The sequence below is a fragment of the Pelodiscus sinensis genome, unplaced genomic scaffold, assembly GCF_049634645.1.
Source record: "Pelodiscus sinensis isolate JC-2024 unplaced genomic scaffold, ASM4963464v1 ctg34, whole genome shotgun sequence".
NCBI lineage: Eukaryota > Metazoa > Chordata > Testudines > Trionychidae > Pelodiscus > Pelodiscus sinensis.
Window position 1 is genome coordinate 7,207,535 of NW_027465849.1, and position 21,904 is coordinate 7,229,438.

Below are 21,904 nucleotides of genomic sequence, written 5' to 3' on the forward strand. Positions count from 1 at the left end.
GGGGAGGAAAACCACCACCGGGAAAAGAAAGCAGCCGGCAAACAACGGAAGTGGTGAGAGGCCCAAAGAAGCCGTCAGCGTTACGAGCAGCAGCTCCTCCATGTAACCAAGAAGAGATTTGGGATCGGCGTTCCCCGGAAGCGGTGCGCGTGGGCGGCCACGCAGGAGAGGGTCAACTGATGAGCAGAGCGCCGCCCGCTAGGCGTGTTGTTTTGAGAGGTGGTGCACGTTCGCACGTGCCTCGGTGCACATAACACAATTTATTCCGCACACGGGTGGGCAAAAGATGCGCACGGGGATGGAAATGATTGGAAGGGAGCATTGATTGGGAATTCTGGGGCGCTGCACAGAAATAACAACTGGGCTTAACCACAGAAAAGGATCAACTGGTCAGTGAAGCCAGCCGTGTCCCAGACAGACCAGGCAGCAGGAAACAGCAAGGAAGCCACCATCCCAGCGCTGGTAGAAAACAGGCCGACAGGTGGGGACTGAGTAAAAACTGGCTGGCAGAGAACCGGCAGCAAAGGGAAGGCAGGGATCCTGACACTGATGTGCAGGAGAGGCAAATGCCCAGGGCTTTGTATCCCCAGATAAGCACAAAATCAGGGAGGGGTCGGAATCCAGATCTCCCTCTTGGAAGGACGGAACAATCATAAGAACATCCGGGCAGCCAGACTGGGCCAGACCAAAGGTCCATCCACCCCAGTGTCCATCCACCTGCCAATGGCAGGTGCCCCAGAGGGAGGGGACACAACAGGGAATCCTCACGTGACCCCTCCCCTGTTATTCATCTCCAGACAGAGGCTAGGGACACCCATCCTACCATCCTGGCTAGTAGCCATGGATGGCCCGAACCTCCATGAATCTATCCAGCTTTTTTTTGAACCCTGGTAAAGTCCTAACCTTCACCACATCCTTTGGCGAGGAGTTCCACAGGTTGACCGTGCACTGGGTGAAGAAAAACTTCCTTTGGTTTGTCTTAAACCTGCTGCCTGTTCATTTCATCTGGTGACCCCTAGTTCTTATATTGTGGGAATAAGTCAATAACTTTTCCCTATTCACTTTTTCCATACCAGTCATGATTTTATAGACCTCGATCCTATCCCCCCCTTAGTTTCCTCTTTCCTAAACTGAAAAGTCCCCGTTTTTTTAATCTCTCATCATATGGGACCCATTCCAAGACCCTCATCACCGTGCTTATAACCTGGGAGAGGAGAGCAATGCAGCGAGAGATCTGGGGCTATAGAAATGCAACAGCGACACCTTTAACATGGAACGAAGGACGCCCATTTTTACCAGCAGCTAATCAATGTGTGGAACTCCCCGCTGCAGGACAGCATAGAAATCAGAGAGAAAAGAGACCGGCTAGGTTGGGTCCTTCTCAGCAGTCTAGGAACTGAGGACCACAAGGGGAAGCCTGGGTCCTGCAATCCAGTCCTGGCATCACGTCATAATCCTATTTCTGGATTTCTCAAGTGCCAGTGAGGTTTCTGGTCACTCCTTTGGAAGGCTGATCCGGAACCTCCCGCCTCTGGTGGGTAGCCTATTCAAGGTAGGTCTGCCGACTCACCAGACCGGACAGACTTGGTCTGGCCAGTCCGGGAGAGCCTCGTTACCCTAATTCAAGGGCGTAGGCTGGTCTCGTTGTAATGAGCTCAGACAATGGCCTGAGAAACTTTCACCGTTTCGTAAATCTCATTAGCCCAGAACGCTTCCTGCTAGCTGCCCCACTTTCACCCGCCACTCCTGAGTCTACCCTCTTTTTGCCCAACCGTAAGCTAATAAGACCATCAGAACGGTCAGCCCAGGTCAGCCCAAAGGTCCGTCCAGCCCAGAGTCCTGTCGGCCGACAGCGGCCAATGCCAGGGGCCCCAGAGGGAGCGAACAGAACCAGGAATCACCAAATGACCCCTCCCCTGTCACCTATCCCAGCCTCTGACAAACAGCGGTAGGGACACCATTCCTGCCTAGCCTGGCTAATCACGGTTGGCGGACTGATCCCCCATGAATTTATCTAGTCCTCTTGTATCTAGTCCTCTTTCTTGACTGACAGTGCACCTTTCCGGCCACTAAACCCCCCCTGCCCGGAGGCCTGGACTCTGGCAAGGAGTTCCACAGGTTGACTTCCTTTTGTTTGTTTTAAACCACTGAATTTCCCCAGCAGCACGGGCAGACGTAGGATCTGGCTGTGCTACAGCGGGGGGTGCTTGGAGGGGGCATGCAACACTGCCACGGGCAGTATCTACCGGAGTACAATCCTAGCGGAGAGGCTAGGCTACCCCGGAGCTCCGTGGCTACACAGGTTAGCGCACACGCGGCTACTCCAGGCCCGTCAAGAGGGCGGGAAAAGGGGGCAGGTGCCCCGGGGCCCGGTGATTTAAAAAGGCCCAAGTCCCCTGAGAAGCAGCAGCTGGTGCTCTGGGCCCTTTAAATCGCCACGTGGCACGCTCCAGGCAGCTCTCAGGGCTGGCTGGAGGGTAGGGGGTGCCCAGCATGGCACCCGCTGGGTGGTACTAAAAGCTGGCTGCCCTAGCCCCGCCCCTTCCACTGAGGCCCCACCCCTTCCACTGAGGCCCCACCCCTTCCACTGAGGCCCCGCCTCCCCGCCTTGCCCAGGTGGCTGGCAAGTGTGTCAGCCTCCCCTGGTCTACTCAAACCAGAAAGTCCACCTGTGGAACTCCCCGAAGTCACAAGTCAGGCATGCCTGCCCCCAGGCCCTCCTGGGGCGTTGCTGGGTCTGTGGAGGGCTGGCTCCCCTCAGGAGAACTCCCTGCCCTCCCCGTGGCTTTTAAATGCCCCCCTCCCCCGGAGAGAGCAGGGCAGGGGGCTGCAGCCGCACTGCATCGGGCTGTGCCCAATACTGAGGCAGCTGGTACCTGTGCGGGGAAGTTCTTCGCTTTCTTGCTCTGCAAAGACAGAAGAGAGAATCACAATGCAGGGATGGAACAGTGCAGCCGATGAACCGATAAGCAAAAGCTTCTAGGTTAATGCTGTAGACGACACTCATTTCCCCCCCGTCTCTGCCAGTATGTTTTTTAGGGCCAGTGACACAATCTATTTGCATATTCATCATTTGCTTAATGAATATGCAAATAAATGTTCTCGGTCCTCCAAAGCTTGTGAATGGGTTTACTGGTCCCCAGTATCAAAAAGATTGGGAATCACTGGAGAAGAGGAGGTGTACGTCGTTAAGGAGACGTGCGGAAGCCATCACGGATGTCCAGGAAGATGTGAGCCGCTTGAAGACAACCAGGAAGCATCCTTTGTACTCAGGGAGGCTAGAATTAAATGGGCAGAACTGACGTGCCTGAGAGACAGGCAGACACCCCTAAGAGAGACACACACAAGAGCTAAGGATGGGAAGCCGGACAAGAGTGATCAGAGAACTAATTAATGCCAGTCAAGGATGAAGGATCGCAGCATGATGCTGCAAAACCCATCGACTCCCCTGTTGGACATGGATAACATGGGGGGCTCTGGCCATTGGACTCTGGGTTCGGTCCTGCAAGCCAAGCCTCAGAGGAGCCTCAAACCACAACCCGACTCCCCGCTCATGTTCAGTCTCTCTTGGCCTATAAGATTGACTTGAGCCACGACCGATACGTCATCTGCAGGACGTGTGTGTGTGAACGCACGTGCTGCTTTTCATACTATATTCTTAATAAACACAGCCTAGTGCCTTTTTCCCTGAAAAAGATCCCATGTGCTTCTTATAAGCAAAACACTTAGCCAAGTGCATCACACAGACCTTCCAGATCAGCCTTTGCGCTGAAGCATGCGATGGACTTATCCCCCAACAGATGGCGCCAACATTGTTGGTCAAAGAAGGCAGTCCTCTTGAGTGGTTAAAGCAGAGGTGGGCGGGGGAGAGGCATCGCCCGCAGAAGTAGCTAGCTCCTGAAATGGCTTCCAGCCGGCGGTGCTGTCTGAACCAGACTGAATCCTGAGCAATGTCGTGCAGAAAGGAGAACTGCCCAGTGCACTGTGGGATAGCACTGGGAGGACTAGCGATACTGACAGGCAGCCTTTCCCGGGAAAACAACTAAAAGTGCATCAGGTGAAACTGGGGGGAAGTAGCTTTGCTGCAGTGAAGCAAATTCAGGTTGTTTGTGTGAGGCTAAGCCGGGTGGCTTTGGTGGGAGATTAACCCACGCAACACTAGCTGGCTATAACGACGGGAACGCCGAGGGCTCGGAGCCACCGCCAGAGGAGGCGTCTGAGCCAAGCGGCGCACGTAAGCAAGCACAGCTAGTGCCAAGGTAGCGAACTTAAAGGGGGGATTTTGACACGTTTTCGCTTAGAAGACCCGTTGGACACCATGGGACGCCCGGTAGGTCTCTTTCTAGCCCGACGGTCTGTAACGGGCCATCGTTTCTAGTATTAAGAAAGCATCGTTGTAGTTGGGGCGATGAGTACAGGGCACAGGGAATATTTGGTTTGGTAGAGAAAGGGACTTTGGGCCAATAGCCCATTCTTAGTCTGATTCCTAAAACCAAGATTAGACCCCAAAATGCCAAGAAGGATCACGAGCAATGGCCCTATGCCTCCAGTATGGGATAAGAACATAAGAACAGCCAGACTGGGTCAGACCAAAGGCCCATCCAGACCAGTGTCCTGTCTGCCAATGCCAGGTGCCCCAGAGGGAGTGAACAGAACAGGGACTCATCCAGTGATCCCTCACCTGTCGCCCATTCCCAGCCTCTGACAAACAGAGGCGAGGGACACCCTCCCTGCCCAGCCTGGCTAACTGATGGACCCATCCTCCATGAATTTATCTAGTGCTTTTTTAAGCCTATTCAAGTCCTGGTCTTCACCACCTCCTCTGGCGAGGAGTTCCACAGGTTGTCTCTGAGTTGTATGAAGAACAACTTCCTTTTGGTTTTTTTAAACCTGCTACCTACTAATTTCATTGGGTGACCCCTAGTTCCTTATGAAACAAATAAATAACTGTTCCTTGTTTACTTTCTCCACATCGGTCATGACTGCACAGACCTCTATCCTCTCCCCGCCAAGTCATTTTTTTTCCAGGCTGAAAAGTCCCCATTCTCTGATCCGCTCCCCCATCCTCAATGCATCAGAAGCACACACCGAAGGGCTGTGTCCAATAACTCTTCCCTTTGCTGGGCAGTTTCAGCCTCTCTCTCTCCTTTTCGAGGGACAGCTTGTGCCTGCCCCGACTAGATTCATACCCCAGCAAGACTTTGCCCTTCACTCCAGCGAGTGTCAAATTGCCTTCTGCTCCTAGCCAGCCTCTTAGCCAAAGCCCTTGGGCATCACCAGGTGAACAGACGGACTTTAGTCGGAGACAGATGATTTTCTCTGCACTTCCTCTGCTGCCCCAGCCCTGTCCCTTCCCCCCAAGGCCCGCCCCTTTCAAGCGTGGACCCAGATAAAAACACAACTGTAGGAACATAGGGACTGGCATAGCAGAGCGGACCTGTAGCCCTTTAGTCTACATCAGTGAGTGTCCAGTTTATACCCCAAAGCAGGAGGTCGCCTATTTTTTTTTATGTCTCTCATATCTTTTATTCTCTCTTACTCAAGGTTGGGATGAAATTCTGGCTCCATTTCAATCACTGGGATTTTTGCCAGGGACTTCAGTCCAACCCGATTTGAATCCAGCACGTTCTTTTCCTCCATGTAAGCAGCCCATCTTTTTCTAAGGCTCTTGGGGAGATCATGCGGCAGTGAGTTCCGCAAGTCAACACAATTGCATAAAAAGGAGGATGAGAGACGTCGGACAAAGTCTTCAGAAGAAGACGACTAAAAGAACGTGAGTTAATTTTTATGCCCTCAAGCAGCTGAGAGGAAACAGCGGGTTTGCGCGGGACACTGGGGAGTAGGCAGGTGCAGATGAGAGAGAGTTTCATGTGAGCTGCTGTCCAATCTCCGGAGCAGCCCCTCTTCGTACGGTCACAGTGCACTGTGGATCCCGGTCTGCCTTTCTGCTCTTGAATGCCGGACCCTGTGATAGCTCCAGCTGCCCCCAGTGACTTGCTGAACCCGGATTTCACAAATCGCTAAACCCTCTTCGTCCGCACACCGACCTGCCCGTGACGGCCCCAGCCACGGGCTGCCAGCTACTGCCCTACCCAGATCTGAGCTTTGGCACCAGGAGTGGTCCTTTAAGCATCGTGTGCCTCCCCCACACATCTGCACCCTCCCCTGGCACTTCTGTATAACATGCCCGGGATGATGTTGCTATACTGTGCCTCCCTCCCTATCCTGCCCCCTCCCATCCTAGGGCTGTGAGTAATTGACGCGAGTCGTCTGTAGCAAAATACTCACTTTGGGACCTGGAGCCCCGAAGACCGGCTGGGTGAAGACCGGCTGGGCGAACACGTTGGAGATCTGCAAGGACAGAGAGGCCGGCTAAGCAGAGCACCGGCGCGTCAGCTGCGAAAACGCCCCCACCTTGCACTTTCACTGCCCCTTTGCCACACACCACAGCAGGGGCTGGGCTTCTCGGCCCACCGAGGCCCCACAGTGGAGCAAAGCCCCCCACAAGAGAGCCCAGACCAACAATTCCTGCAGGGAACGGGTCCTACATGCGCCACCTCTTCCCTGCGTCCCTCCTGCGCTGGGGACTCACAACTTCCCTATTCCTCCCTCGCACTCCCAGGACGTCCGGATCACCGTGAATCAGCTGATCCACAGCCCTCCAGAAGTGCTGGGAAGGAGAAGGGGGGCTGACGGGTGAGGGAAAGCAGAGGGATTGGGGCTTGTTTAGTCTGCAGAAGAGAAGAGCGAGGGGGGATTTGGGAGCAGCCTGTAACTCCCTGAAGGGGGGTTCTAAAGAGGCTGGCGAGAGGCTGTTCTCAGTGGGGGCAGAACGAGGAGCAATGGGCTCAAATTGCAGTGGGAGAGGTCGAGGTTGGAGTTTAGGAAACACAATTTCCCTAGGCGGGTGGGGAAGCGCTGGGAGGGGTTCCCTAGGGATGGGGGGAATCTCCATCCCTAGAGATGTTTTAATCCCAGCAGGACCAAGCCCTGGCTGGGATGGTTGAGTCGGGTTGGTCCTGCTTTGGCCCGGGGGCTGGACACGGTGCCTCCTGAGGTCTCTTCGTGCCCTGGGATTCTAAGGCACAGGACACGCTTCTTTCCAGCCGGCTGCATGGCCTCCTCCCGCTGCTCCTCCAAAGTCCTCCGGCTCGGGCCTCCCTCCCAGCCACCTCTCCTGGACCGGACATCCCTGCAGTAAACGGTGTCCGGCCGGGAAGAATAGCAACCCCACGCCCCACAGCGTCAGCCCCCCTCCTCCATGCGGAGCACCCTGGGGAGGGGGGGGGGGACTGGTGCTCGCCTCTGTGGGGCACCAGCACCGGTCAGGACGGCCCTGGGGGGACAGCTGGAGCTCCCATGTGGATGCCAGCAGGGGTACTTACGGCGGCCGATTGAAATCCGTACGCCGGGGCGGGCTGGCATCGTGAGTCCTGGGCCCAAAGAAACACACGCGGGTAAGTCATCGCCCTGGGGTTTAGGGGCGCAAGAGAGCGCAGGCCAGGGCGGTAACAGGCAAAGCGAGAAACTGAGAGGCAGCCGCCGTGGGCCCCACACCCGGAACGGAGCCTTCTCCCCAGCGGGGACCCTCCCTCCTGGCTTGACAGCGTTCCCCCAGCATGCCTTGCTGCGGCTGCCCCTTTTAAATTGGCCGCTCTAACGGGGCCGTCTGGCACATTGGGGGCAGCCCTGGACGGCAAGGCACGCTGTCGCACCCAAGGGCCTGTGGGTGTCTCTCGCTGGAGAGGGGGCTCCCATGGAAACCCCCCCCCCACCTCCTCTGGCTGTCCTGGCCCGTCAGGAGCACACACAAGTGGCAACAGCGAGACGCTCCGGTTTGGCCCGGCCGCTCCTCTGGAAACGAAGGGTCCGAGGTGATTGGCGTTGCCCGGTATTACAGCGCCAGGCCAGACGGAGCGGGCTGGGACGCTGTGCCCCGAGTCCCAGTGCCACTCCCTTGGGGCCGTCCCAAGCCACGGGCCAGCGGCAAACCGTCCCTTTCGCCCCTCGCCGCTTCCAGGTCACCCGGAATGAGCAAACCATTCTCCTCCCGCCAGGACGGGGCTTCTGGAGGTCGAGCAGAGCCGTCCAGCAAAACCAGGGGCAGCCTCGGGCAGACGCGACATGTACAGCTGCGTAGGGCGCCTGCGGATTCGGGGCCCCACATTTTCAGGCGCCCCTACGCAGCTGTGCGCTTGTTTGCCTGCGGAGGGCGCTGACTAGCACGGCTGGTTTCTCTCCGGCCTTTCCCTGCGGCTGCTGCAGGGCTTTCTCCCTGCACGTGCGCCTCTTGGCCATCGGCAGCCGGCTAGCGAGGGCTCCCTGCTGCCAGACGGGGGGCAGAGAGGAACCTCCTGCCTCTGCAGCTCCTCTCCGGACCCAAGGAAGCTCTCAAGTCACACCCTGAGCCCAGCAGAAGTTGCATGTGGGGGAAGGAGGGAAACCCCAGGCCCCTGGCAGGAGCCGCACGGGAGAAGCGGAGGGAGGATACAAGGCCAAAGCAGGTACTCACACTGGGATTTGTGAAGGAAGCCCCAGGCCCCTGGCAGGAGCCGCACGGGAGAAGCAGAGGGAGGATACAACGCCAAAGCAGGTACTCACACTGGGATTTGTGAAGGAAGCCCCAGGCCCCTGGCAGGAGCCGCACGGGAGAAGCAGAGGGAGGATACAAGGCCAAAGCAGGTACTCACACTGGGATTTGTGAAGCTGATGCAGTTCACAGTCACGTCGCCGTTGATCTCCAGGCTCTGGACGGTATAAAGGGGAAGGCGGTGTTTGTATTCCAGGAAGTGCTGACCGTTCACAGAGACCTAGGGAAAGAGCCGAGGGAGGGAGAGGTGAGGACCAAGCTAGGAGTAAGAAGAGGAGGGTATCCGTGGGGGGGAGCATCGCATCAGGGTTGCAATATGCAACACCCACCCCGGTGTTCAAAAATTAAGCATCATGCTGAATGTTCCTTCTAAGTTTTTCCACCTGTGTGCAGAATGCATTTTGTTACATGCGCCCAGGTGTGTGCAGATGTGCACCACCAATAGACACACATGCTGCTGGCTGTGATCAGCTGGGAACGCCCTGCTAATCAGCAGTGAATCTCTCCTGGGAGGCCGGACAAGCTCCCGGCTTACAGGGAACACGGGTCATGCCCCGTCCAATCATCGGACTGGCTGAAATATAAAGAATACTCGGCTCGGTCTATTTGCCCTCTGGGTTTCCTGGCTTTGGGGGCTTCAGTTTCAAACTCTTCTCCACTGGGACCTGGGTTTGTTTTGTTTTAGGGAAAGCTGAGAGGCCGGTGTAATCAGAAATCCAGGAGCGTAGGCTTGAAGAAAACCAGCAAGACAGCGGGGACCCCTTGCCCTCGCCTGCGTCCTAAAAATGTCATTTCTGGGGCTGGACGGTCCCTGCTAGCCTCAGCCCAAGGGGGAACATTTTGGAAAGTTTCAGCAAAGTCTCTTCAGTGACTCTCAGGCGTGGTCAGCACTTCACACCTCGCTTGGACCCTCCCGGGGGCACAAAACCCACCCCCCAATGCCCCATGGCCAGGCTGAGCTCAGCCCCGGTGGGACGATGGAGGTCAAAGAGGATGCAGAGAGGCTGTTCTCAGGGGGTGCAGGTGGCAGAACAAGGAGCAATGGGCTCAAGTTGCGGCGGGAGAGATCCAGGTTGGAGATTAGGAAAAACTCTTTCCCTAGGCGGGTGGGGAAGCGCTGGGAGGGGTTCCCGAGGGAGGGGTGGAGTCTCCATCCCTAGGGGTGTTTAAGTCCAGGCTTGACCAAGCCCTGGCTGGGCTGATTGAGTTGGGTCGGTCCTGCTTTGGGCTGGGGGCTGGACTCGGTGGCTCCTGAGGTCTCTTCCCGCCCTGGGATGCGATGATTCTGTGACTTGGATACCATCATTCGGAGAGGGGGGAATTGCACCGCGTTGGCCGTGTGGTGGCACTGCTAAGGCGCTGGGACGGGGCAGGGCTGGGCCCCGGCGTGCAGACAAGGCTGGAGGCAGATCTGCCAGGGAAACTGAGGCCGGCACCCAGGGCAGGCCTTTGTGCCGCAAGACAGGGGAGTTCTGCTCTCTGCAGCCGAGGTGATGTGTTGGGGGGAGGAGGGGGAAGGGTCAAATGCCCCCCACCCGGGCAGGGAGCAGAAGGGCGGGACCAAGCCACAGCTGGGGCTCTGTCTGGGAGCTCATTGGCCGGGAGGCCTGGCCGCTGGCGTGACGGGGTCTTTGACAATCGTGAGGCCGCACCCGAAGCCCTGTCCGAGGAAGGGGACCCCGCCCCCGGCCCTGCAGGGCTAGTGCCCCTGGGTGGGCCGGCCACGGAGCCCTGCGCTCACCTGGTAGCAGTGGTTCCTGACGTGGAGGATCGCCTCGAAGTAGACGCCCGGCTGGAAGGGCATGTGATACGTCCGCTCCTCCGCCCCCCAGCGGCCGCTCTGTTCCGTGTTGCACACGACCACCGGGCGGCTCTCGTCGAAACGGGGGTTGAAGTGGAAGGCGATGTCCCCGCTCCCGCACCGCAGGTTCACCCCGAACCTGGAACGCAGCCCCACGGCGTCACCTGGGCCGCCCACGCCAGGAGGGGGAAGTGGGGGGGCCTCACCAGGAAGGTTCAGGGGGGCTGCCTGTGCCGGGGGGGGGGGGGGAGGATGGCCCGAGCCAGGTGAGGGGGCTGCTGCTTTTGACGGGAAGTGGGCATGGAGGACTGTCCACGCTGGCAAGAGAAATGGGGGCATGCCCCACACGGAGCGGGTGTGGGGGGCTGCCTGGGCACAGGATGGGGGAGGGGAATATGGGGGGACAGAGAGGGCAGGAAGCTATGTGGGGCAGGTAGGTCTGGGACTGGGCTATGGGGCAGGACAGAGAGGCGATGGAAGGGGCCTTTCTTCAGGGAAATGCCCACGGAGGAAGGTGTCACGGGGCAGCCCTGCTGAGGTGGGGAGAGGGACGAAGGCTGGTGGGGGGTAGCCCTGCCTTAAAGAGGGCGTCAGGGGGTGGACTGAGCCCAAAGTCCCCCCCACTGGAGACCTCAGGGCTCTGCCACACCCATCCCAGGGAGGGAGCAGTGGAGAGGTCCTCCAAGCAGCCTAGAGTGGCTGCATCAGCTGCAACCAATCAGGGCCCAGGAGGGCCATATAAAAAGGAGCTGCAATGCAGCGCAGGAGGGAGCTGGCCAGTCTTGGGCTGAGCTCTTTGCAGGAGAAGGGCTGCGTGCGGACAGAGCCGGGGAAGAGTCCCAGGCAAATAGCATCTCCAAGGGGATACATACAGCCCCATGCCAGAGCCCAGGTTACTTACAGAGGGAGCTCCGGGGGGGGCTGGAGAAACTGCCCGAGAACCCGAAAAGGGGGTCGCCAGGGGACCAACCGCACAAAGCAAGCGAGGGGGCTCAGGGCAGAGAGGTGCTGGGCTGTGCTCCCCGGCATCAGGCAACGGCGCGTTTTGGGAGACCTCGGCGCGTGGCCGCCAGGCCTGGCTGCTTCCCCTCAGAGGCTCGGCGGGTCCCACCGCACGGCCTCTTTCTGCTTACTAGAGGCAGGCTAGTCTGTTCTGGGGGGGGCACCCCTCTATAGACCTGGCCTCCCTTTCTGGGGACAGACTCTGCAGTGACGTGGGGCGGCTTTGGGGAAACCCATCCCCCACTACTCCGTTTCCAGCCCAGGGATCCTAAGGCAGCTGCAACAGACGGGGTTTGTTCTACTACTTCCCCCAAACGATCCCTCCAAGGGCCATTCCTCTGGGACCTGCTCCTCCAGCACCCGCCTCCTGCCTTGCAGCTCCCAGCTCTGCCCCAAACACCTCTCAGCTCTGGCTCCTTCCCTCCCCCTCGCAGGCCACCTCATGCACTGAAAAGGAGCCCTTGGAAACCAGGCTCAGCTGGCTCTTGACTGGCCCCAGGTGGCCTAATTAGCCCGGCTCCCTTTGCTCCGGAAGGCTCCTTGTTACCGCCAGGTGGTCCAACCGGCCTGCTCGTCCAGACCCCCTCCAGAAAGTCCCACCTGGCTCCAGGCCAGCCCCTGTCTGTCCACCCAGGGAACCGAGACGGACTCAGTCTAAGGCTCACATCCTGGCCTTCTAGCTCTCCTTTGTAACTCTCCGGCCTGACCCTGTGCCAGCACATTCCCAATCCTTTCCATGACAGGTCGGACCTCCCTGGTCCGGCACCCTCGGGGAGTTTGCCGGACCAGGGGAGGTCAAGGTGCCCACCCCAGCTGCTAGCCCTGCTCCCCTGCCAGCTCTGCTCTCCACCACCAGCCTGGCCCCTGAATCTGGCCAGCTGGGGCTCTCTGATCCAGAATATCCCTAGTCCTGCCGGATCATGGAGGTTGCCAGACCAGAGAGTTTAGAGGTTTAATCTGTATAGGGTGGGTTTTTCAGACTCAATAACAACAATGTACAATTGTCTCTATTCGTCACTGGCTGTCCACCGAATAGAAACGCAAATATGTTGCTTTTCATTTTCTTGTCTTTTTTTTTTTTGGTGTGCTTTCTTTTGGGGCTTTTATTTTCCGGTTGCTCTGCTGAAGAATGGCTAGCTAGCACGTCTGCTGCTGTGCAAATACCACTCTCCATAGCTGCAGACTAGCTAGCTGGCTGGGCAGAGAGAAACAGAAGATCAACAAAAAAACACAGGCTGCTTTTCACGGCAGACTTGACCAGGGGACAAATTACGCCGTGAATCAAGAGGGGGTAGGGAGGAAGCCAGAGCTGGGATGGGAGGGGGTAGATGGGTCACTAGGCAGGCGGTGAGGCGCTGGGATGGGGTCCCTAGGGAGGGGGTGGAATCTCCACCCCTAGAGGTGTTTACGTCCCGGCGTGGCCAAGCCCTGGCTGGGTTGGTTGAGTCGGGGTTGGTCCTGCGTCGGGCCGGGGGCTGGATGTGGATGATTCCTGAGGTCCCTGCCCGCCCTTGGATTCCATGGGTCAGGATCTGGAGAGGCAGTGAGGACCATGGGGGATAAGGGGGGTGCTGAGCTCAAAGCCCAGCAGCTGGAACCTGCCAGCCCCCCCACTCCAGGGCAGAAGCCAGAACCCTGAATCCGACGGCCCATGGGGACCTCCCACCAGCTCGCTGCCCCCCTGGTGTTTGTGGCTCCAGAGAGGGGCGGGGCCCATCCCCTCCTGGCAGACCCGGGGGCGGGGCCACTGCTTTGCCCCACCCCCTCCTTTCCAAATCACGGAGCAGGATGCAGCATTGGAAAAATGCTGGAGCAGAGGGTCAAATGGTCCCTTCCGACCTGACGCCGTGAGTGAGCCTGATCGAACTGTGGGTACCACGTGGGGCTGGCTCCCCCCCTCTGTCCCCAGTCCCCACCCTCGCTCCACCCCCATCCCTGCTCCTCCCCCTCCCTCCTGGAGCATCCTTAATGCTGTGAATTGGTGATTTGTGGGAGGGGGGCGGAGGAGGCGGGACACCGGTGGGCGGGAGGCACTGGGGGGGAATGGGGGAACTCCAGCCCCGGCGCACCCCAGGAGTCTGCGCTGGGGCGGTGGGTATTACAGGCAGGGGGAGGTGTTACCTTCCCAAACCACCAGCTGGCCCCGCCCAGACTCCGCCCCCAGAACGCTGGCTGTAGGTATTCTGGGGGGGGGGGGGAGGGTTGCTGCCCCCAGCGCCTGCCCCTCCCTGAGTTCTGGGAGGCTGGGGCCACGTGGCACATTCCTCCCCATGATACAGGAGACGGGGATTGGGGCTGCGTGCTGCCCCGCCCCTCTGTGGTGCTGGGGGAGTGGCTTTGCTCCTGGGGGCGTGGCCTGAGCAGAAGGGGCGGGGTTGAGGACAGGGCTGGGGGCTTGCCTCCCCACCTTTTCCCACCACCCATGAATCTGTGTGCCTCTGCTCTCATCGACACCTTAGAGGTGGCAGTGTAGCCCTGCAGCCAAAATGCAGCCTTGTGCAATGTCCTGTGCCTCAGTTTACCTCAGCAGCCAGCCTTGCTGACTTACAGAAAGGAACAGCCTAGTGCTTCTGGTAAAGATGCCTTCATTAGGCTGCTTGTGGTTAGTGTTCCTGTGAAAGCAGGAATTGGCCAAAAGGGTCTGTTTGTCACTATTGTCACTATTGTCACTGTCACTATTGTCGCCCTTTTAGAATTAGGGTTGTTTTTTCCTGCCATGGGGGAGTGCAAGAATGGGGTTTTGCACTAGATCTGATCTTACGGAAGGAGCTCTGGGATTGTGTGTGGGTGGGTGCAGAAGGGGGGATGTGCGTGGGAGGATCGCCCGACCCGACGTGCGAGGGAGGAGCCGAGAGCCGACGCAAAGGCACCAGGAGATCGCCGTGTCCCCCTCGTGAGATGCGGCTGAAGGGCAGATCGGTGGAGCCCCGATCAACTGGGCCAGGCAAGCAAGGTAAGGAAACCAAGCGGGGCCTGAGCACAGCACGATGGTGCAAACCCGGCGGATCCCAAGGCAGGAAAACAGCTCCGAGAAGGACCCCAAACAGCTCCGAGACTCCAGAACTCGCCCCACCTCCCTACCGTCAGGGCGTCCCTTGCCCTGCCTTCCTAATGGGGGAGCCAGGCCAGCCCTGGGGCAGCTGGTGCTAGAGACGTCCTGCTCCTCGCTCCCTGAGCTCTCGCTGGTTGGCCACTAGAGGGATCCAGACCCACTCGTAACTACGACATTGACTCTGCATGTGTGTGTGTGTGTGGGTGTGTGTGTGTGTACACTGTGCGTGTGGGTGTGTGCGTATGTGTGTACACTGTGTGTGTGTGTGTGTGTGTGTGTGTGTGTACACTGTGTACACTGTGTGTGTGGGTGTGTGCGTATGTGTGTACACTGTGTGTGTGTGTACACTGTGCATACACTGTGTATACTGTATGTGTGGGTGTGTGCACACTGTGTACACTGTGTGTGTGGGTGTGTGCGTATGTGTGTACACTGTGCGTGTGTGTACACTGTGCATACACTGTGTACACTGTATGTGTGGGTGTGTGCACACTGTGTACACTGTGTGTGGGGGGGGTGTACACTGTGCATGTGTGTACACTATGCATACACTGTGTACACTGTGTGTGTGGGTGTGTGCGTGTGTGTACACTGTATACACTGCGTACACTGTGTGTGTGGGTGTGTGCGTGTGTGTACACTGCATACACTGTGTGTGTGGGTGTGTGCGTGTGTGTACACTGCATACACTGTGTACACTGTGCGTGTGGGTGGGTGTGGGTGTGTACACTGTGCATGTGTGTACACTGTGTGTGTGTGTGGGTGTGGGTGTGTGTGTGTGTACACTGTGCATACACTGTGTGTGTGTGTACACTGTGTGTGTGTGTGTGTGTGTGTGTGTGTGTGTGTGTGTGTGTTTAGCTTCTTTCCTACTGTATTCTTCATAAACGCAGCATGTCACCTTTTGCCCTAAGAGGATCCCCGGTGCTTTTTATAAGCTAACCCCCTTGGCCCCTCCGAAGAGGCACCTCGCCCTGCCGGGTACTGCATTGCTCCAGGAGCCCGCGGGCAGCTGGGTTTGAAGGGACCCGTGGAGAGGGCAGAGGGCTGGGGCCGTGGGCGTAGGGATCCCGGCGGAGGAGGGAGAGCGGAGGATTTTGCCGGGAGGCAGGTGGCTCGGGGAAGTGGTTTACCCGGGGATCTGAGTCATGCCCGGTGCGGCGAGGCGGGTGGGACGAGGGCCAGGGAGAGAGCCAAAGCTGCACCGGGAGGAGAAGCCGAGCTCTTGAAGGGGCGCGGGGGAGCCGAGAGCCGCTGGGTGGGCAGGGCGGGGCTGAGTCCCAAAGGAGGGCTGGTGGCGGGAGGGGACGAAAAGCACCACGGGAGGGGGGGTAAGTGGCACCCACCTTTTCACGAAGGGCTGGACTATTCCTTGGATTAACACCATCTTCCCTTCACTCAGGCCTCCAAAGATGGGCCCCGAAAAGGGGAGGCTCTGGAAGAAACCAACCACCCAAGTTTCAGGTCCACGGAGGAACCATACAATGGGGCCAGGCCCCCAGCTGCACGAGGCCTGGCCAGTCCGGTGGGGGGCAGTGAATGTCACAGGGCCCTACTCCTACGATTGGGCTGTGGGAACTCAAGTCTGCTTGGGGGTGACCGGCCGGGGGCCCTGAAAGCTGGGCACTTGTGCAGCCGCTCAGGAGAGATTCCAACGCCGCCCAGAGCTAGGTGCAGCGCGCCCAGAGCTAGGGCGTGTTTCCCCAATGGTGCACGTTCACATGCGCCTCGGTGCACATAAAAAATTATTCCGCATGGGGTGGATGGAAAAGATTAGAGGGAACATTGGTGACCGGGATGTCCCAATATTATCTGGACTTTCCTGATGTGAGGGGCTTTATCTTATATACTCTGCTATTAACCCCCTTCCCCCCGATTTTTCACACTTGCTGCCTGGTCACCCCAGCCCTGACAGAGAGAAGGCCGTGGGAATCTCCGGGTCCCCAGCTCGTCTCACTCACCGGGTTGAGAATAGGCTGCTGGGATGCCATGCTGAGCTGCTCTGAAGCCGCACGCCAGAGCCCCAAGTAGCTGGCTCTCTGTGAACATTAAGTTTCGTTTTCTGAGCAGAAAGTAGAGCTGGCCCCGCCTCCGGCTAGATTAATCCCTTCAGGAACTGCTCCCTGAGGCTGGGGCGTGGGCCCTGCTGCGGGAGGCGAAGTCACGAGCCCCTGCCGTGGCGGGAGCAGCACAGCTGGACTCTCTCGCACCCCGCTTCGTGTCTGGGCCCCGTCCCCTGTGCAAGCGGGGCTGGGTTTACTTCCCGCCGGCACCCAGCTATTTTGCAGGCTGCTTCGGAGCGTGGCGAGAAACTCTCCCCCTCGGCAAAACCCCCGTGTCTTTTGGGAAGCCACACCGCGCCGGCTCGCCCCGGGTCATGGACACCCCTCTGCGCTCTCTGGCCGGTCCGGATCCAGGGAGCGCAGGATCCATTCTCCTGCACCGGACTTGCTTGGGGAGGGAGACTGGAAGGGCGAATACCTCTTCCAGGTCTGCCTCTTCCTTTAGCTGGGGCTCAGCTTGGCTCCGGCTGTGCAGAGTCCCTGCACCTAATCCCTCACCCGGGCGCCAGGATGTTCTGAGCCATCTCCTGCAGCCGCGCAGTGTGCCGATCCCTCGAAGGATCGCGCTGCGGAAGGCGGGCCTCCCGGCCTGTCCAGGGGCTCACGTAGGATGCAGCTGAGTCCCCCACCGAAAGCCAAGCACTTCCCAGGCGGGGGGGCAGCCCCCGCACGCATGAAACTGGCATGGTGCCCGTGAGCAGCGTGCGCCGGACGCTGGGTGCTCGTGCAGCCACCCAGGAGAACAGCACCACCAGCTCCGTTGTGGTCCACATTCCCGCACGCGGCCCGCACGCTTGCTTACCGGGTCAGCAGCCGGGAGGTCAGGACCGCGGTGCAGCACATTCGGGACTCCCTGCTGGGGTGTCCAGACCGGTGTCCTGCTCCGGCGGGAGGATAAACGTTCGGCTGCCTGCGTTCTCGGGCGCGCCCTCAGGCGCTCCTGCCAGCTCGGCGAGGGAGCTCGCCTCAGCGACTTCACGAGGGTCCCCCCAGAGCACAGACTCGCATCCGACACGAAGGCCCTCGAGGCAGGTGTGCGGTCGAACGACGTACAGTCATGGGTGCCAGGAGCCGGTTGGCCTCCGAACCCCTCCGTCAGGGCTACTCAACACACGGCCCGTGGTCCATTTGTTTGTGGCCCGTGGGGCAGTTTGGGTTTACGCGGGGCTCAACACACGGCCACGGGTGGGATCCGTTGAACGTGGCCTCCCCTGGGAACACGCTCCACGCCGGCACGGCCTCTCCCGGGGGGGGGGGGGGGGAGCATTGACAGACGCAAGCAGACAGACTGGCTGGAACAGACGGGTCCAGGGTGTCAGCGGTTCTACCCCCCAGGAAGGAGGTGCCGGGAGTGCGGGGGCATTGTGGGAGAGAAGCTATTTGCATGTATTTGCATGTAGATTTGCATGCACATGCCACCACACGTAAGTTGCAGCCCTCAGCATGTGCTGTGAGTATCATTGTGACCCCCGGGGCTCCAAAGTTGAGTCGTCCTGGTCTACGTATTTATACCTGGGACAAAGGACACGGCTCTGCCGATTTCACTGTCGCCCCCTAGGCCGGCCAAAGTGTTAAGTCGAGGTCCCCCAATATTTCTAGACAGAAATAAGCCATCTGGGATACCCCCCGTAGGTATCATCTTACGCACCAATGACACGGTTGGTGCATCCCCGTGGACTTCCAAAGCGTCGCTGCCCCTTGATCTGTTTTCACTCTTCTTGTGCCCAGCTATTTGATCGTGTACTCAGCAAGGTGCCCCTGTCCTGTCCTGGTGCAATGTATTTACCGACTTCATGTGCTGTTAGTGCCAAGAAACACTGACTTGCAGGCAAACATCTGCTTTTTTCTGCGACTCGCAGCATAACTCTTGCTTACTTCGGTTCATAAGAACGGCCAGACTGGGTCAGACCAAAGGTCCATCTAGCCCAGTATCCTGTCTGCCCACAGTGGCCAGCGCCAGGTGCCCCAGAAGGGGTGGACCGAAGACAATGATCAAGCAATTTGTCTCCTGCCATCCCTCTCCAGCCTTTGACAAACAGAGGCCAGGGGCACCCCATTCCTTACCCCCTGGCTAACCTCCATGAATTTATCTAGCTCTTTTTAAAACTCTGTTCTAGTCCTAGCCTTCACAGCTTCCTCTGGCAAGGAGTTCCACAGGTTGATGATGCGCTGTGTGAAGAAGAACTTTCTTTTATTAGTTTTAAACCTGCTACCCGTTCACTTCATTTGGTGTCCTCTAGTCCTTATATTATGGGAACTAATGAAGAACTTTTCTTTATCCGCCCTCTCCACACCACTCATGACTTTATAGACCTCTATCCTATCCCCCTAGTCTCCTCTTTTCCAAACTGAAAAGTCCCAGTCACTTTAGCTTCTCTTCATATGGGACCTGTTCCAAACCCCTGATCAGGCCCTCCCGGCTGCTGGTCTGATAGAGGGGGGTGCAGGAGGCGGCAGGCGGGGACTCACCCGTGCACACCCAGTATCTGCCGCCATGCGTCACGCTGCCCCCTGCAATGGGGGGGGATTCTTACTCCAATTTTTACACCAGACTGGGGGGGGGGGAGGGGGGCCATGAAAAAACCACTTGCTATCAGTGGCCACCAGTTCTCAAAGGGATCCCCCTGCCCCCAGCCACTCAGACCTGCTGGGTAAGGAGGTTTGATACACAGGGCCCTGTAGCCCAGGCCTGGCCTGAGAGCGGGAAAATCATAGGATTCCCCTCGAGAGACGATCCTGGGGAGAACGGGTGCATTCAAGAGGCCAGAAAGGGACAGATGTTTAGCCCACCCTGACGAGCGACACCGGGTTTTCAAATGCCCGGGGGAGTTGAAAACACACCACGTCCCTACCAATGGTCCCTCAGAGTTTTCTTTCCACGGGCGGATTTTTCCATCCATGTGCAGAATCAATTTTATGTGCCCTGAGGCATGTGCGGATGTGCACCACCTGGAGAAACACACATGGAGCGGTGCGGGGCTCTGCTCATCAGCCGGGCGGCGTTGGACGCTCTCCTAAACACACCTTGCAGGGAACGCCCTTCAGGGCCCTGAAGAGAGTGTTTCAGTTGAGTTCATTGCAGGTGAACAGGGCTGCGAACGTCCTTGATTGCTCAAAGGGAAGGACGAACTTAGCTCTCGGACTTGGTTCTCTTTAATGGTTCCTGGTTGCTCTTGGCAGCTTTGTTTATGGTCTGGATCTGCTCTCAGGAAGTCCGCTTTTCTAGGGCTCCACGTCCCTCTGACAGGGCTTCTCCGGGGAGTGCCGAGGCAACCAGCTTCTCAAATACCAGCTGGTTTCCCTGCCGGTGGCTGGAGAGACAGCTGGTTGCCGCAGGGCCTGCTGGGCCACGCTTTCCCGGCGTGGCCTGTGCATTCCCACGGGGACAGGGCAGACCGACGAGCCCGGAGTGACAAGCGCAGCGTTTACAAATACATCGGCTCGGAGGATCGGCAGGTCCACCGGGAAAGTCCGGTTAAAAAGGGGACTTGATCGGATCAAGCGCAGCCGGTGGGGGCAGGGGAAAGAGACTTGCGGGATCCCTGGATGAGGGGGAGGGGCTCTATCCTGCCAGAAGGGGCGTGGCCTCAGGCGGACCGGGTGCCGACAAGTGCACACCATTCCTAACCCCTTCCCCGCCACCATGATCCACCTCCCCCTGCCTGGAGGCAGCTCCTGAGAGTCACCCCTGTACACTCCAGACAGACAGAAACCTCACAAGGGCCAGTCTTGGGAGCTGACAACCACACTGGGTCCATAAGAACATCAGAACGGCCACACTGGGTCAGACCAAAGATCCATCCAGCCCAGTGTCCCGTCGGCCGACAGTGGCCAGTGCCGGGTGTCCCAGGGGGAGTGAACCGATCAGGGAATGAGCAAGAGATCGCTCTCCTGCCATCCATCTCCCCCCTCTGACAAACACCGGGGATGCCGTTCCTTCCCCAGCCTGGCTAATAGCCATTCGTAGACTTAACCTCCATGAATTCATCTACTTCTTTTTTAAACCCTGTTCTAGTTCTAGCCTTCACAACTTCCTTAGGCAAGGAGTTCCACAGATTGACTGTGCACTATGTGAAGAACGTTCTTTTATTTGTTTTCAACTTGCTGCCCATATGGTGGCCCCTAGGCATTGGGTGTGGGGGGGGGGCAAAGGGGGGAGTCCCCGTGCTCCTAGAAGGGGCAGGACCTCAGCCATGTAGTAAGACGAGGGCCTGAAATACAAGCCCAGGTAGTCCAGGCTCGGTGGAGGGCCTGAGGCAGGGGCGGCGGGTCTCACAGGCAAAGGAAGACACTGCCGTCCCAAATCACCTGCCTGGCCCCGCCCAGAATCTGCCCCCTTCCTACCATGCCATGCTCTTTCTCCCAGCTCAATCAGTGGATTTCCAAGGCATCTGGTACCCGTGCCAATGCCCCCCAAGGCTCTCCGTGCCCGCTCATGCATGGAACAGGTGCTGGAAAGTAGGGGCTGCGCTCAAACAGCTTAGCCACAGTCAAAGGCATTGAAGGTGCAAATGGGAGAAGAGATGGGGGAGTGGAAGACAAAGGGAATGATAATAAATAGCTCACACGGACAATAGCTGTAACCAGGGCCACGCTGGCTCGCTCGTGCCATGGCTGCCTTGAACCCTGGCAATGGCGTACCTAGAAACCAGCCCGGTTCCCCGGTGTGAAAGTATTGGTCAGATAGACTTTATGAAATGCCCGGGGAAGACGGCAGCTATGGATCTCGCTTCTAGCAGCTGTAGCCCAGGATATAAGGAAAAATTATTTATTCATTCCCATAATATAAGAACTAGTGGCCACCAAATGAAATGAATGGGCAGCAGGTTTAAAACAAATAAAAGGACGTTCTTCACGCAGCGCACACAACCTGTGGAACTCCTTGCCTGAGGAGGCTGTGAAGGGTAGAATCATAGAATAATAGGACTGGAAGGGACCTCGAGAGGTCATCGAGTTATAGGTAGGACTATAACATGAGAGTTCCTCCCTAGATTTGCATATAATTCCTGGTCAGCAACGGTACATTTCAACGATTCATCAACCCAGTGCAATCGGATCTGCCAAACCTACTGCAACCAAATAGGCAGCAGGTTTCAAACAAACAAAAGGACATTTTTTCTTCACTCAGCGCACAGTCAACCTGTGGAACTCCTCGCCGGGGGATGTGGTGTAGGCCAGGACTTTGACAGGGTTCAAAAAAGAGCTAGATAAATTCATGGAGGTGTGGAAGAAAACACTGTCCTCACTCTGAGTTTGTAAGCAACAAGTAGCCAGAGGCAGTTTTATTACGAGCTGCAGCAAGGGAAAAACTGGTTCGGACAGGGGGGGAAGCCCCCCCCGCCCCCGAGGCAGATCTTCGAATACAAGCAATTATGAAGCAGTTTATATACTGTCTA

General features: G+C 58.0%; 1 protein-coding gene across 2 annotated transcripts in view; it reads right to left on the reverse strand.

Moving 5' to 3' along the window:
• The window catches only part of LOC102456182 (galectin-4-like), a 51,918-nt gene that overhangs the window by 11,160 nt on the left and 18,854 nt on the right, over positions 1-21,904 (reverse strand). The window contains exons 2-8 of one of the 2 annotated variants that reach the window (XM_075915399.1): positions 16,407-16,484; positions 15,792-15,880; positions 10,332-10,530; positions 8,691-8,810; positions 7,386-7,433; positions 6,289-6,351; positions 2,877-2,906 (exon numbers count right to left, since the gene is read on the reverse strand). In XM_075915399.1, the coding sequence (XP_075771514.1) occupies positions 2,877-2,906; positions 6,289-6,351; positions 7,386-7,433; positions 8,691-8,810; positions 10,332-10,530; positions 15,792-15,880; positions 16,407-16,484 (627 nt within the window). The remainder of the gene's footprint in view (positions 1-2,876; positions 2,907-6,288; positions 6,352-7,385; positions 7,434-8,690; positions 8,811-10,331; positions 10,531-15,791; positions 15,881-16,406; positions 16,485-21,904) is intronic. The other variant, XM_075915400.1, reaches the window with a different exon arrangement.